This window comes from Ceratotherium simum, chromosome 24 (genome assembly GCF_057802395.1).
Source record: "Ceratotherium simum simum isolate JZ-2026a chromosome 24, ASM5780239v1, whole genome shotgun sequence".
Lineage (NCBI taxonomy): Eukaryota > Metazoa > Chordata > Mammalia > Perissodactyla > Rhinocerotidae > Ceratotherium > Ceratotherium simum.
Genome location: NC_141923.1, coordinates 38,191,891 through 38,208,902, shown reverse-complemented (window position 1 = coordinate 38,208,902; position 17,012 = coordinate 38,191,891). Strand labels below are relative to the sequence as shown.

Below are 17,012 nucleotides of genomic sequence, written 5' to 3'. Positions count from 1 at the left end.
CAGGGTCACCTGAGGATATCTTTAGAAACAGTTACTGGCGCCACCCAGACCCTCCGACTCGGAATCGGGGTGGGCTCCCCGACATCAGTCTGACGGCGCAGGTCGAGAACGCCGGAAGCCGCCCCCGCTCTGCAGGTTTACCCTCTGCGGGCCGGCCCGGCGCCCACCAAGCTCCTCGCGCGGGAGCCGGGCCTCAACTCTCCCGGGGAAGCCCCGAGGCCTCAGCCCGGGAGACGAGCGCCCAGCTCCGGGGCGGGTCCTGGAGACGCGCCTGCCTCCCGCGCCCGCGAAACTGCTCCCGCGAGACCGCCTCTTCCGGGCCCGCCCCTGCTCCGCCAGCGAAGGGCTGGAATCCAGGCCCGACCCCTCCTCACCGGGTCCCCGCCCCACACGAAGACGCGATCCTCAACGGCTCCATCCACCAGTCAATCATTTTCTCCCTCCAGTCGTCATCGAGTTCCTTTATCTTCCCGCGGCATTTCAGGCCTGCTACTCGTCCCCTCCCCGCTGTTTAACGGCCCTGCGTCCTCCCGGACCGCGCACGCGCATCCACGTCCGGGACCCGGGGCGGCGCAGGCGCAGTAGCATGATCGCTCTGGGCGGTCACTAAGCACGTGGGTTGGGTTGTCCTGCGCAGCAGTGGAGGGAGTCGCACCTCTATTTTGGCGGTGTCCGTCGTGGGCAGCGGAGTAATAAAGGTCATGGCGCCGGCGGAAATCCTGAACGGAAAGGTGGTCTCCGCGTAAGTACCTGTCGTTGTTGGGACCTGTTGGGCTGCAGGCCAGGGCTCTGAGCGGGTGTGCAGGTCCCCATGGACCCATTTTTTGCGGGAGGGAGACTTATAGCACAGAAGTCAGGTCAGCCGGGTGGGGAGGGAGGGCGTTGTCCTGAGAGCCCTTCACACCTGAAGACCGGTTCCCTGCAGCCGAAGAAAGAGGGCCCGGGCACAATCTGCGTGTGCAGATGGGCTGCCTAGTGGCTGCGCCCGCTGTCTCCTGTGCTGTGGGACAGGTACTCTTACTTGGCCAGACTCTGCTCCCCAGAGTGCAGCTGCTGACAACTTTCTTCCAGAAGCGAGAGTAGTTGGGGCTGCCTGCAGCACCACAGTCAGAACTCAGAAAGCCAGTTTATCCTCTTCTCCTATAATTTGTAGGTGAGGAGACAAGACTTGACAGGTTACAGGGCTGATTAGTGAAAGAGGGTCTCCTTCCAGCTCGTAGCTTTTCCCACTGCACCACAGCCATCATTTGCTAAGTGGAACCTAATAAACTTTTCCCTTCAATGTCATGCTCCTCTAACAGCCGTCTTCTGTTCTGGCCCTGGAGTTACTTTCCAGGGCTCTTGAGTCCTGACAATATTGGCTCTTGAGTCCTGACAATATTCCGTATTCCACTTGACCTGTGCCTGTTCTACCCCTACGGGAAATCTGAATGCTTAACTAGTGGATATGCTTGCCAAACTTACTCCCGGGAAGTAACACCCCACTGCTTTTTGTCTAGGAGGTGGCTGGTGGGGAAAGATGAGAGAAGAGGAAAGGATATTTTTTGTGTGATGTTGGAGGTTGCTCTTGGGACCTTGGACCTCACCAGTTATTTAGTAACTGCTGCGAGCTGGCAACAGTAACTGTCTAGTGAACCCCCAATTTTGTGAGGACAGTTTTTGAGTGAATTATAGAGTCACTGGTGGTGAAACCCACCTTGGGGCAAAATGATTGTTTCCTGGAAGATAGAGATGGTGGACAAAGAAGGTGAGATGTAAATTAGATGGTGGTGAATCTTTCACCTTGGTGAGGAGGAACCCCAGACGGTTGGAGTAGAAATCACAATACTTATATCTGAGTGCTTTTCAACCCGTGGGTTGCTAAACTGCATTGTTTCTGCTTAACCTTCGTTTTTTGTTTACTTATACATGTTCAAACCTACTCCCTTTACCAGTGGCTTTTGCTTGATAAAATCTTCCTTTTAGAAAGACTGGTTGTGAAGAGAGAATTTAGGTTTGCTTCTTGGCAGGCTAGTGAGAACAGGTGCTCACTGGCTATTTTTCGGTTGAGTGGAGAGCAAGTTAAATGTGTCTGTAAGCTCCATAAGGGCAAATACATCCATTGTCTTGTTTATGTCTATATCCAAAACTAGAAACCTTCTTTCACTTCTTACCAGTTTTGTGGATTTAGGCAAATTAATTAACCTCTCTGTGCCAAAATTTCCTCACATGTAAAATAAAGATAATATCTTGGCCATTGAGTCGTTAGGAGAATTAAAGAAGTTCTTAACTAAAGAACATTTAGAATTGTTCCTGGCACATAATAAGAGTTCAATACATGTTAGTTATGTAACTGATTAGTAATTGGTTAATATAGACATGGATGATTGATTGATTATCTTTTTGACAGTGATAGCTACCAAGAGATCTGTTTCATCGGTTCTCAACGTGAGCTGCACATTAAAATCAGGGAGCTTTTTTTGTTGTTATTTTTTTTTATTTAAGTATGAATACACGCAAAAATGTGCACTTATCATAAGTATACAGCTCAGTGAATTTTTCACAACTGAACTTACCTGAGTGACTAGCACCCAGATCAAGAACGGACATTATTGGCACCCCAGAAGCGCCCCCCCCACCTCCATCCACTCACTACCCCCCACAAACGTAATCACTATCCGGACTTCTGACACTGTAGATGAGTGTTGCCTGTTTTTGAACTTTATATAAATGATATCATACAGTATGAAGTCTTCTGTGTCTGGCTCCTTACAATCAACATTGTGTTTCTCAGGTTGTTCCATGTTGCGTGTAGCTGTAGTTCATTTACTCTCGTAGCTATATTGTATTCTGCTATATGAATATGCCACTATTTACTTATCCATAGATATTGGGTTTCTGGTTTCTGGTGGTTATAAATAGTGCTGCTGTGAGCATTCTTTCACATATCTTTTGTGACCATTTACACATTTCTGTTGGTTACATGTCTAAGAGCAGAATTGCGGAGTACTATAATAGGACATATGTGTGATCAGTTTTAGTAGAAATTGCCAATCTTTTCCAAGGTAGTTTTACTAACTTAGACTCGTAGGGAACTTGTGAAAAATATCAGTGCTTGGTGTCTACACCAGACTGATTTAATTGGAATTGCCAACAGTAAGCCACTGGACTTGGTATATGTTAAGTCTTTTAAAATCTTTTAAAAGCTGTGACTCTAATGCATCTTAAAGGTTGAGAACCACTTATCTAAAACCTTAAATCTAAATTCAGTTCTCATCATTGAAGAAGAGTATGGCAGTGACTTAGCCACAGGTATTGAAAGCATTTTCTGGAAGACTGTTCCAGGTACTGGAAGGGTCTTTCTCCCTGTGGCTAACCTTTTACAGCGCCCCATGGTTGAGCAATCAGTTAGTTCCTACTAGGACAGTTTATAAAGGAGGATTAAGACTAAGGCATCTTTGTACTTACAGAAGATTTTTCTTAGCGTCCTTATAAAGTAGCTCTTTCAGAGACTGCTACACCTTGGCACCTTGACCTTCATGGCGAGCTTGATTCCAGGAGCTGGTAGTACTTGAAATTCCTCCAGGAGGAGCTCTAGAAGCAGGGACAGCCTGCTTGTCTCCTGGAGTTTGCAGTCCCCCAGCTCCTTGTGCTGAGGCGGCAGCAGGCTGCTGACCCTGGGCCATGGCCCTGGGGGAATCCTGAACTAGAAGGTGGTTCTTAGAGCTTGAGCAGGTTGGGCTACAGGTAGAGGCTCTGGGCAGGGTGTCCCCACCTCTCCTCTTGTGCTAGGGCAAGGCCACTCTTGAAAGGAAAGGTAAGCGAACTTCTTACATTGCAGCCAGGGATCCTGGAGTCTGGGGAAAGGGTCCCTCATTCCTCAAGTTTGCAGGTCAGCTTCCTTGATTACCACCAACTGTTGGGTCTCTCTGGGGACAAATTTGCAAGCCTCAAGTGCCCTGGGCAGTTTCTTCCCTGATGAGATATTTGAATTGTAAAATCTCTTCCTTGGAGGGAAGAAGGGTGGGGCAGGTCATGAGTTCCACAGTCAGAATTTCTCCAAAATCTAGTTCACTCCCCACATCGCATCCTGCAGCTGAGGAAATAGTTGAGGCAAGAAGAGTGATGTGATTTGGCCAAAGGTTACGAGGCTGGTTGATGGCAGAGGCTCAACTAGCACCAAGGTCTTCACCCAGTACCCAGTGTTTTCCGCTCTGTGAGGCACTTACTACTTTGCTAAAAGGAATTTCATAAACCAATATTTTTTCTTTACAGCAGTCTTCCTCTCACTGTCGTGCTTCTGGCTCTGCTGAGAAGACTATCCTTGCCTTTGTCTATTTTTATTATTCTCCCTTTATACCTTCCTGGTAGCCAGCACTGGACCAAGTTCATCATTCCAGATTCCTTCTCTGCCTGTGCTACCCTGTGGGAAATCTGGATCTAGTTGCGAAATTATGTCCCTTTGGAAGGAACACCCCCATTTCTCCCTTAAGGGGAGTTCCAAAGTTGCAGCCTGAACTTGGTTGGGGGAGATCTGAGGGTTAGAGACAAGTGTGTGCCTTTTTTGGATATTTATTCACTTATTCAACCAATATCTGTGTGCCTCCTATATGCCGGGCACTTCTCAGAGCCATGAGCCTGTAACAGTGAACAAAACAGCCCAAATCCCTGCCTTTGCGTAGTTTGCGTCCTGATGGGTAGAGAGAGATGATGACGTAGGTAAAACAGAATGTGAGGTGGTGAGAAGTGCTGAGGAGAGAACCAGAGCAGGGAAGAGGGGCAGAGACTGCGATTTTGAATATGGGAGCTAAGCCTGTACTCGTTGTAAAAGTGACTTATCCGCATAGGTTTGAAGGAAGTGGGGCCGTGAGCCTGTCAGTGTTATGGGGAAGAGGGATCCTGACCAAAAACACAGCCTGTGCCATGGACCTTTGACCTCACCAGTTGCCAAATGACTGCCTTGGGGTCAACAGTGCTGGCCCCAGAGAGGCTGACTGTGGGTAGAGGAGCTGAGTAAAGTACACTGAGCCTGGTGATGAGAGCTCACCCTGGCATACGGAAGGGGTCCTCAGAGAGATTGTACACGGGGTGGAGATTAGACAGTGTTAGAAGAACCACTCTGATTTGGTTTTTAGACTAGAAACCACAGTTCTTACATATGTGTGCTTTTCAAAGCAGAGCCTCTGAAATTTTGTATGATTTGTTTGACCTTCCCTCCTCTTGTTTGCTATGCTCAAGCCTGTTCCCTCCATTGGTGGCATTTTTCTTGATTAGGTCTTCTTTCTAGAAAGACTGGTTGTGAAGAGACAGATGGTTTGCCACTTGTCGGCCCACTGAGAGAAGGTGCTCTGAGCTTTTGTGGGTTGTGCAGAGCAGTTGGATGTGTTTGTAAGCTCCCTCTGGGTGGTGTCCCCAGAGCCAGACACAGTGCTGTGCCCTCCTCTGTGGTCAATGGGTAACTAGTTTACCTCTTTGTACCTTAGTTTCCTCGTCTGTATGTTCGGCTAGTAAGGGCACCTAATTCATAAGGTTGTTAAATGAGTCACGACTTGTAAAGCATTTAGAGCAGTCCCTGGCACATAGTAAGTTTTAATAAATTGGTGCTTAGAAAGTACCTGTTGAATAAACAAGTGGTGTTTGTGTTTATCTGGGCAGTGTCTTTGGTAGCTGGCTTACAATTTTGAGCCGTAAAATTAGAATTTATCCTACTACTCAAAGATAAAAATGGAACCATGGCTATATATTTAGCTATAGAGCTAGAAGAACTATTTCTGTAAAAAGAATTTGCTCACAACTGTAAAGTTGATAAGCTTTTTGTTTTGTCCTGTAGATAAAATACCTGTAGACCCTTTTGTGCTTAAAAAGATTTGCGTGTAGTGAGCTCCAAAGTGCGTTGCATGGAACCGTGAATGTCAAAGCTGGCTCAACTCTGGGAGCCTGTTCAGGAGAGCAAGTGGGAGTTCCTGAGAGGCGGGACCTTCTGCTAGGTCTTAAATAGACCGCTCAGTCAGGCTGTTGGGAGTGTTGTCGCTGGACTGTGGCCAAGTCTGGAGCTGGCAGCCAACTGCTGTGGCCGTGGCAGCAGCGAAAATCCTGACTGAGGTTGTGGTCTGAGAATAAGTGACTGTCCTTGTCCATCAGGAGGGTTGGGATCAGGCAGTTTGGGATTTGGACAGTGGGGCTTTGAGTAGGGGTGTGTGGTCCCCTGTTATATCCCCATTTGCAGAAGAATCCTCTGGAAGAAGGGATATCAGCCTGGCCCAGCATGGAGGCAGGTCCCTGGAGCTGAGGGAAAAGGCTCTCCTCTCCTGCCATTGACTCTGAGAGAGGCCAGGTAGGACAGAGGTTAAGGCCTTGTGTGGCCTTGGGCAAGTTAGTCAGCCTCACTTTCCTCTTCTGTACAGTACAGTGGGGATGGGTGATAACAGTGTTCACCTCCGGAGGATGCCGACAGGATTAAAAGAGTGTGGAAGGCTCTCAGAACAAGCCCATGTGCTACTGTGGTTACAACTGTATCCTCTGACGTCCCATCCATAGTGCAGAAAGCCCCCGGCACCCCTGCACTGTGCAGTTTGCTCCCTTTGTAATTTCTCATAAGGTGACTCTTGGCACCTTGTAAATCTTTGACCTTGAAGGAGCGGTGCCACAGTCAGGATTCCTCAGCCACCCAGGCCACTCCTCCCTCCATTTTGCAGTTTATGAAACTTCAGCCAGAAGCGACTGACTTGACCAAGAGTTACTAGGCTAGTGGCAGAGACTCTATTTTCCTCCCTCACCAAGGGCTTGTCGCTTGCTTGCTAAAAGGAATTGCAAACTTTTGTGCACTGGATTTGGCTCTCCTTGTTAGGATCTCCTACGAACCAATAAATGTTTTTGGGAGTTACCCAAACTGAGTCTCTTCAGAAAGTCATTTTCAATTTACAGTCCAGTTTTGGCTGGTTGGAGACGAGTCACACAGTCTTGCTTTGTTGGCTAAGCTTTTTTTCCCCCTTGATGAAAAGTTCTTCCCCTGGAACCTGGGCAGGTGAAGTACAGCTTTGGGTTGCTGGTGCTTGATGAGTATCAGGAAATGGGGAGTATTTCTGTAAAACGTTTTGCCAGAGCCTGTCAGGAATTTATTTTCACTGCCTTACGTGACTTAACATGATAAATGATCTTTCATTTGAGTTTTGGTGCCCAAGTTCTAGTCCCTGCTTAGTGAGTAAGCAGACTGTTAGATCTAAGCCCTTTCTACCCAAGAATTTCCTTTAGTCTTCTCAAAAAACAGAAAGGCCAGGTCTTTGTGAGGCGTTTCTCAGATAAGAGCCCTCGGCCTGCTCTTCCTCGAGTGGAGACCCTCAGTCTTCCACATTCTTTCCACATTCCTCTTGGATGATGATCTAGAGACCTGCTTGGGACTTGGGGCGATAATCAGCTCCCATGACAGATCAGATAGTCCTGACACAGTGAGACTAACTCCGTGTTGGGTCCTCGCGTACACATCCTCGTACTTGGGGCCACTCTGTCATGTCAGGTAACTTTTGCTACTGGCTGAAGGTCACAAAATGGTGGCCTAGAGGCCAAATGTAGTTATATGTTTTGTTGAGCTCACTGAGTTATTTTTTTTAAAATTGGATTACTTCCCAACACATTTATGTATCTAATTACACATAAAAAGCTAGATGTCTGGCTTTTTGAAAGGAAACGGAAAGTTTAGCAATACTGTGCTCTCTATTCTTAATGTCACTGATGTGTTGGATCTGAGTAGAGGCTGCCCCCATCCCGCTGTGAGGGGAGTGGGGGTGGGACCACATTGTTCAGGAATCCTCCCACACCTGGTGTTGCACCCGGACTCAGTCCTTTTCTCTGTGTGACCTTTCTCTAATGCACTTTTAATCTACCTTTAAAATCCTACTTTTTATAAAGCCTTTCTCGACCAATTCAACCTAGTTTTCCAGCTGCTTTTTTTCCCTCTAGATCAGTGGTTCTCAAACAGGGGCAGTTTTGACCTCCCTCCACCCCAGGGCACATTTGGACATGTCTGAAGACATTTTTGGATGTCCTATGGGGTGTGGCTATGTGCTATTGGCGTCTAGACTGAGAAGCCAGGAGTGCTGCTCTGCATCCTTCGATGCACAGGACAGCCCCACAACAATGAATTATCTGGCCCAAATGTCACTAGTGTTGAGATTGATAAACTCTGACCTAGAAGCTTAAGATAAGCAGTTTTTGTATCGTTGTGTATAGGGATTAATGGATGACTTTTACACTCACTGGGAATTAGAGGATTCATTAGAATTTTACACTATTTAGCTATTGTCATGTCATGAATATCAGGCAATTTACCTTCCCTTCTTAGGTCTTTGAGAGAGTTTGAGAGAATTGGATGGAATAATTTTACATTATAAATTTTCATTGGAGCATAAAACAGATTCACATTAAGCTTTCAAATATATATTTGAGGTATCTGTCAAATTTAGTAAAGATCTGCATTAAATTATAATAATTCTTATTTTAAATATTTTATTCTTAAACATAATAAAGGAGAGTACTGATAGTACTTGATTGTTCTATATACTGCTATAAGGTAGCTTTTGCTAGTATCAGTGAAAATGGTCAGTTTCAACAAGAAGATAATTTAGTCTTTTAATTCGACTAATTAGGAATTTGAAATATATGTATTTCTTGAAACACTAGGTGGCCTCACAATCACAATAGTTTTTACAGGGAACTACATGTTAAGTTTTACAAAAAAATTGACTTTTTTTTTTTTTGGTGAGCAAGATTGGCCATGAGCTAACATCCATTGCCAGTCTTCCTCTTTTTGCTGAGGAAGATCAGCCTTGAGCTAACATCTGTGCCCGTCTTCCTCTATTTTGTATATGGGATGCCACGGCAGCATGGCGTGATGAGTGGTGCGTAGGTCTGCTCCTGGGATCGAACCTGTCAACCCCGGGCTATCGAAGCAGAGCGTGGCGAACTTAACCACTATGCCACCGGGCCGGCCCCTTGAAGTATTTTTAAGCAGTTTAAAAGTTGTATTGAGGGCTGGCCCCGTGGGTTAGTGGTTAAGTGCGTGCGCTCCGCTGCTGGCGGCCCGGGTTCGGATCCCGGGCGCTCACCGACGCACGGCTTCTCCGGCCATGCTGAGGCCACGTCCCACATACAGCAACTAGAAGGATGTGCAGCTATGACATACAACTATCTGCCGGGGCTTTGGGGGAAAAATAAATAAATAAAATTTAAAAAAATAAATAAATAAATAAATAAAAGTTGTATTGAACAAATGAAATAAAACAACAAATGAACAAAATGAAAATAAAGCAAATAACATATTTGTGTTGTACTGCATTTTTAAAATCTTATAGCAATAATCTACTCCTTGGGGGGCAAAACAAAAGAAATTTATGTCCTTGTTTAGAAAGCCCTACGTGTTGAAGATGCATGTTCTTGCCTTTTCTCTGATCAGTACTAGAGGGTGTTCTGCGGACCTTTTGAGAATCATTTGAGAATTACTCTAAGCTTGTGCGACATTTCGGTGTGTGTTGATTCAGACTGCTTTATTTTCACCATGTGGATTTCTTAGCCATGTAGCTAAACACCCTTTATTGCCCCCTTTTCCTACCTATAGGAAATGTCCTTGTTAGGTTATATTTTAGCAAAGGTTGTTTCTCGGTCATAAAATGCCCAGAATTTGAAAATGAGCCATCAGAATTAAACAGAATGGGTTGGAATTTGTAATGGACTTTTTCAGGAATAATTCTACAAGACTTTGGGCACAAGAGATCTAGGTGGACTGTGTAGGTGTACCTGGCTCTGCCCAGGACTCTTCAGGGGTACTGTGATTCTATAGGGATGTGCACCTTTTTTTTAATTTATAATGAGGTTTTTTTGTTGTTGTTGTTTTTCCCCCAAAGCCCCAGTAGATAGTTGTACGTCATAGTTGCACATCCTTCTAGTTGCTGTATGTGGGACGCGGCCTCAGCACGGCTGGAGAAGCGGTGGGTCGGTGCGCGCCCGGGATCCGAACCCGGGCCGCCAGCAGCGGAGCGCGCACACTTAACCGCTAAGCCACGGGGCAGCCCCGGGATGTGCACCTTTGACTGTTATTGACTGGATTCTTAGAACTGAATGTGCAGAAGTTAACTTAGAGAAAACTGACAGTAATGCAAACGACTCTTGCCCATAGAGAGTCAAACAAATTTTGACAGGTTGAGATACAAATGATTTCCACCTTGATTTTTGACCCTTAGATAGAAAAAATAACCCAAAACATTGCATTTTATTGGGCAATAGCAGAGTTTTTCAACCTTGGGAACTATTAACCTTTGGGCTGGATAATTCTTTGTTGTGAGGGCCTGTCCTGTGTACTGTAGGATATTTAGTTGCATCCCTGGCCTCTACCCACTAGATGCCAGTAGCAACTTAAAACTGCATCTACGTCTGTTCATATCTAACTGGCTATGATGCTTTTACTAGTATCTATCCATCAGGGCCAGAGAGACTTTCATGATTTACTGCTTCTTTGTCTTAACTACATTCCTTGGCATTCTACTACTGATTTTTCCTACATTGAGATGGAGATATGTCTTCCCTTAGATTTTAGAGAATGTTGATGCAGGATGGTGAGACTCTGGCGTACGTAGATCTGTTACACAGGGATCGGGGTGTTTCTCCAAGTGCCTCTTTAGTTGCCCCAGAATCTTACCAGGACAGCATAACTCATGGGCCATGGATAGAAATGTGAGGTATCTGCAACTCAAGGAAATTTCTGTTGATTTAGATTGTTTCAGTGTTGTTCTATTATAGCAACAGTGTTCAGAAGTTGTTCTATTATAGCATTTAAACTTTCTGATGAGCTATAAAAATTAAAGGGCTTCCCACCATTTAATTCATCACAGCTTCATGGCCCTAAAATACAGATAGACAGGGAGGGAGTGTTGACTTTTGTCTCCATCTTCTTCTTTCACAGTTTCTTGACTTCAGGCATATCTGACACTTGGTTTTCGTTATTCCACTTTTCATTTTAGGTTTCTTCAGTTAGTGGCCAACCCAGAAAACCAAGGCAGGGAAAAATTTTTAAGGGACTTATGAAGACCTAATTACAACTGTCTTGATTTTTTTTTCTCACCAGAGCAGAAAACTTTCCACCTGTTGCTGTAGGGTTCTGGGCTGTCTAGTTCTTGCTGATTGTGGTTCATGTGCATTTAAAATGTCTCTTATTGCTATTTTGATCATGTCTCAAAGAGGCCTGAATGCTAGCTTTTAAACAAATCTTTCTAGTTGGACAATATCCCTGCTAATGCGACTTCAAAAACAATTCTGCTTCTTAGGAAAAGTTTTAGGAAGAGTTTAAGGGAGTTACTGGAACTAATCTCAAGCTATAATCTTTTTTAGAAAAAAAAATTTTCAAACTTAAACCCACTTAAATTATAGCATAGGAAATGCACAGCATTCTGTTCTTTGCTCTTAGCCTACTGGGCTGAAACAACGTTTTCCACCTCTACCTCCTTGTAGCACTGGGTTCCCATAGCTAGCTGCCTGCTGGGTATAAGTATTATTGTTATTTTTGTGTGTGTGTGTGAGGGAGCTCAGCCCTGAGCTAACATCCATGCCAATCCTCCTCCTTTTTTTTCCCTTTTTCTCCCCAAAGCCCCAGTAGATAGTTGTACGTGATAGTTGCGCATCCTTCTAGTTGCTGTATGTGGGATGCCGCCTTAGCATGGCCGGACAAGCGGTGCGTCAGTGCGCGCCCGGGATCTGAACCCAGGCCGCCAGTAGCGGAGCATGCGCACTTAACCGCTAAGCCACAGGGTCGGCCCCTATAAGTATTATTTTTATTTGTCCCTAGACTGCCTTCTTCAAGACTCAGATGCTTGCTTATTCTACAATTCTTTTTTTTGTGTGTGTGAGGAAGATCAGCCCTGTGCTAACATCTGCCAATCTTCCTCTTTTTTTTTATTTTTTATTTTTTTGCTGAGGAAGACTGGCCCTGGGCTAACATCCGTGCCCATCTTCCTCCACTTTATATGAGATGCCACCACAGCATGGCTTGCCAAGTGGTGTGTCGGTGCGCGCCCAGGATCTGAACCGGTGAACCCCAGGCCGCCGCAGCGGAGCGCGCGCACTTAACCACTTGCGCCACCGGGCAGGCCCTAGAATTCTTATAAGATTTGGTAAATAAATTCACTGTATCAGTATGAAATCTGCTCTGTGCCTTAAAGTATTTGTAGTTGTCAGTCTTTTCAGCTCTATTTCACCACCCCAAAAACCTCAGAGTCATCTGTAGCCCTGGCATTTTCTCTGTGTTTCACGTTAATGTATCTAGAATTCAACTATTTCTTGCTAGCCTGCCACTGATACTGTAATCCAAGCGACCATCGCCTCTGGCCTGGTAGATTTTTGCAGTTGTAATAACTTGTTGCTACTGTCCCTGATTCTCACCTTTCCCCCTCCAATCTGTTCCCAATTCAGCAGCCAGAATAATCCTTTAAAAATATAAGTCCCATCATGTCAGCCCTGTTCAAAACCCTCTGATGGCTTTCCATCACATTCAGAGTAAAAGACAGTCCATCTGATCCGGTAACTGCTTCCCCTTGGACCTCAGGGCCTTTGCACTTGTTGTTCTTTCTGCTAATTGGCCCTCAGAAAGCCACATGACTGCTCAGAGCCTGTGTCTACAGCTGTGAATGGGAATAAAGCCTCTCCCCACTTGCCTACTTCGCAAGGTTATTGCGAGTCTCATAGGTGTTCATCTCTTTTCACTGCTGGTTTTTTCATTGTCTTACATTGTGCTAGGAAAGGTTGTTTTGTGTTTCTTTTTTCCCCATAGGTTTTGTTTGGGTCTGGGAAGAGTTAAGGAAAACCAGTAAAAGTCTTTCCCAGCCCTTTGTGTTAATATAGTGGTTGGAGGGAAGGGAGGGGGAGAGAGGGAGCGGAGTCTGGAAACTTGGTCCCTGGGAAGGGCCTTGTGCAGCTCCCCAGGCACCGCATCTGATTGTCATGCAGGGGAAGCAGCTGAAGCTGGAACTGCTGGGGGTTTGAGTGGCAGCCTAGTGAAAACTTAGCAGCCCCAGTATTTCCTATTCTCTTGTGTCCGAGCAGAACTGTGGCCTCTGTTCAGGTCAAATTACAGTAAAAGAAAACCCAACAGTCTATTCATTCTTCTTTTGAACTATATTATTTTATAGAATATTGATTTGAAAAAACAAGGTCACCAGCTAGAAATAAAATTTCGAAGTCTTAGGCATGACTTCTTGTATCGTTCAACATTCTTACTATTTACTAAGCTAATCCAAATAATCTCTTTCTTGTGACTCCTGTGCCTGTGTATGTCAGTTATTTGTAAAGTGTGGAGAACTGGAGCTGGGAGTAACCAGATTAGAATGAGGGAAGAGCTGCCTGCTAATGTCTGTGTGTATTTGTATGTCACATGTGGTTAAGATGAAGGCAAATGACAAAACTGGTCCTTTGAGAGAGACAGATCCTGTTCAAGTTCATGACTACATCATAACTGGGCAAGGTTGGACTATTTTGAATATTTACTTATGGATGTAATTTAATGTACTTGATGTCCTATTGTATTGTTGAGAAGTTGTATGTTGGTAAATTGATTTATCTTTGTTTCACAAGAGGTTATACGTTTAACCTTGTGTTAAATTCTTGTGTAAGGAAAATTCTTTTGTGAATTAGAATATAATTTATAAATTCACATTGAATTCAGAGTGGGATTCATTGATTATCATTCAGCCTTATGTGGGTACTTTGATCATCTTACTAGGGTGGGTTGAGCAGAAGGTGTGAGCTTGAGTTCTTTCCTGAAAAATATTTTCATATAGCACCTGCAGAGTGGAAATGCTGAAAAGATAAGGATTAGCAGCCTTCCAGATGTGTTAATCCAAGTTTTTTGTTCACTGTATGATTTTGAATGCCATAAACTAATATGTTTTAAACTAACTGTCCCCATAACCCATGGCCCAGCCAGTGTCAGTAGGAGTTAGAAAAGATTCAGGTCTACTTGAGGCCTGGAAAATTGCTGGGAAGTTCCTAGTACGTATTATACCAGATAGTGTCTATTCAGTGAAGATGTTTTTAATTTAAAAGAGAAATACATCTAATAATCCACATCACTTATTTGTGCTTGAAACATTGTGTTAACTCCAACCTTCCCTTTTTCTCCAGGCGAATAAAGGAGAGACTGAAGAACCAAGTCGCTCAGATGAAGGAGCAAGTACCTGGTTTCACACCAGGCCTGGCAATTTTACAGGTATTGTGATGGAGGACTTCTGCTCATATCTTCTTTTTTTTTAAATTTTTATTTATTTATTTTTTCCCCCAAAGCCCCAGTAGATAGTTGTATGTCATAGCTGCACATCCTTCTAGTTGCTGCATGTGGGATGCGGCCTCAGCATGGCCAGAGAAGCGGTGCGTCGGTGCACGCCCGGGATCCGAACCCAGGCCGCCAGCAGCGGAGCGCGCGCACTTCACCGCTACACCACGGGGCTGGCCCCATATCTTCTTTCTCAGTCTCTCAGTAGCACTCAAGACAGACAACACACACTTCAGACCTCTCCCTCCTTTTTTTGTTTTTTTTTTTTTGCTTCTGTGAAACCTCATACCTTTTCAGTTTCTCTTTGCCAGCTCCTCCTCTTCAGCGCAACTTCTAACTGTGGGTGTATTGTGGCCCCCTGCTGTCCTCTGTGGGGATTGGACCATTTCCCTAGTCCACTGTTTCTTGGACTTTGGTCTCAGGACCACTTTACACTCTGAGAAATTTGAGACTTTAAGGAACTTTTGTTTATATGGAGTTATCCATTGATATTTACTGTATTAGAAATTAAAACTAACAAGTTTAAAAATATTTATACATTTAAAAATGCCAATAGTAAGCTCATATATTAGCATAAGTAACATTTTTATGAAAAAATAACTTTTACAAAACAAAATTTACTGAGAATAAGGGCATTATTTTACATTTTTGCAAAACCCTTTACTGTCTGGCTTAATAGAAGACAGCTGGATTCTCATCCGCTTCTGCATTCAATCTCTTGCTATATGCTAGTTTGATTCAATATATGAAGAAAATCTGGCCTCATACACACATATAGTTGTAAAAGGGAAGAGTTTTTTTAATAGTCTTCCCAGATAATTGTGGATATTTTTCTTTGATGCTACACCAGGACTCAATAGGTAAAGTTTTTAAAGTGGAATGTGGAATCTGGAACTGTATCAGTGGACTTTCATACTTTGTTACATCATAGTCCACTGTTTTATGTTGCTGTTTGAATGGTTGTTTACCCGTTCGTGGTTTTGTTATGTCGTTTATTCCTCATTTGGAAAATAACGGTTCACTGAATTATGCAGATCTTCCAAATCTTAACACATTTCATTATGCAATATAAAAAAAATCGCAGTCATTAGTATCACCAGCAAACTCATCAGAAAAGTCTTTAAATCTTGAGAAGTCAAGCTCACAGGAATGGATAAAAAATTCTAATTGTCTGGGGCCGGCCCCGTGGCATAGCGGTTAAGTGTGCGTGCTCCACTGCTGGCGGCCCGGGTTCGGATCCCGGGCACGTACTGATGCATCACTTGTCACACCATGCTGTGGTGGCGTCCCATATAAAGTGGAGGAAGATGGGCACAGATGTTAGCTCAGGGCCAGTCTTCCTCAGCAAAAAAGAGGAGGATTGGCATGGATGTTAGCTCAGGGCTGATCTTCCTCACAAGGAAAAAAAAAATTCTAATTGTCGCTTGAAAGCTTGAATTTTATCATTGGCAACAAATACTATTAGTTATTTTCCTTGAAGTAGCAAGCTCACTTTGTCCAGTTTTGAGAAAATATTTGCCAGATATTCAAGCCCGCATAATCATTGTTTGTCAGTTGTTCTTTCAAGTAAAGAAGGCGTTCCATTTAAAAACGCGGCAAGTTCAGCTTGCAAGGCACCAAAGCACAGGTGCTTTTCCTGAATAGACAGAAGTGCTCTAGGGGTGCTTCCTGGTTTTTGACACAGATGTTAAAAAGATGTATACTCAAGGGTTGAGGTTTAATAAAATTAATAATTTTTACTGCTTCATCATGAGCACTTCCAAGTAAAGTTGGCATCTGTTTTTACTGAGAGTGTGTGGCAGTGAAGGATGCCCTCATGACTGTCTGGTGCCATTGTCTTGATTCGTGCTAAGTCACCAGTGGTCTTACCCACCATTACTTTTGCACCCTCAATATAGATATCAATATAGTGAAAAGGCAAACGACATCCTAGTATTTTATGAAAGTAGTTTGGCATTCACAGATCTTCCTAAAGGGTCTTGGGGTTCTCCCAAGAGTGTGTGAACCATGCTTTGGGAGCCATTGCCCTAGGCAATTTCATCTGGCCCCAAATAATCAGCTGGAGATCAGCAACTTCTAAACGTGGCTCTCTTCTGAGGGCCACACTCTTGGTTTCTGGGACACCACTCATTTCCCTTCCTTCTCTAATCTTCGCCTGTTCCTCTTCTTCCTGATACCTAAACCATTGATTGCCTCAGGGCTCAGCCCTCAAGCCTCTTTTCCACCTTCTTCTTTCCCTGAGTGAGCTCACCCAGTCCCATAACTACGTGGGAGAATACTTCCTCATTTTGGCCTCTATCCAGAGTTTCTTCCCTGAGCTCCAGACTCATCCAGGAGGAGGCCTGCAGTAAATATTTGTTGTGTGGACAAATGTCCAAGTGAGTGTTTGAAGGGTTGATAAGGACGACAGGCAACTGACAGCTTTCATTTGAAATTCGCTTCAGAAACACCTGCTTCCTCACTTCCCATTTCTATCTGTATATATGTCTCTACCTACATCATTTAATCCTTTGCTAACTTTCTGTCCCATGTTCTTTAAGAATGTTAGAGTGAATGGTACTTAAATATTTTCCCCCATTGCTGTTCATTATCTAAGAGGCCTTAGCTGAGAAGAAAAGCACAAAAGGCCTGTTGTCCTGCCTGCTGTGTTCTCTGCTGTGGTGGGTTTTCCCTTTTTTTGCAAATTACTAAGAATCAAAGGTATATGTTGTGGGTGTACACTTGG

General features: G+C 44.3%; 1 protein-coding gene across 1 annotated transcript in view; it reads left to right on the top strand.

Moving 5' to 3' along the window:
* The first annotated feature begins 582 nt into the window (after window positions 1-582).
* Window positions 583-17,012, top strand: part of MTHFD1 (methylenetetrahydrofolate dehydrogenase, cyclohydrolase and formyltetrahydrofolate synthetase 1) — a 53,245-nt gene continuing 36,815 nt past the window's right edge. Inside the window, exons 1-2 of the mRNA XM_004426235.3 lie at window positions 583-742; window positions 14,140-14,224. Of these exons, the coding sequence (XP_004426292.2) occupies window positions 702-742; window positions 14,140-14,224 (126 nt within the window). The 5' untranslated portion in view covers window positions 583-701. The remainder of the gene's footprint in view (window positions 743-14,139; window positions 14,225-17,012) is intronic.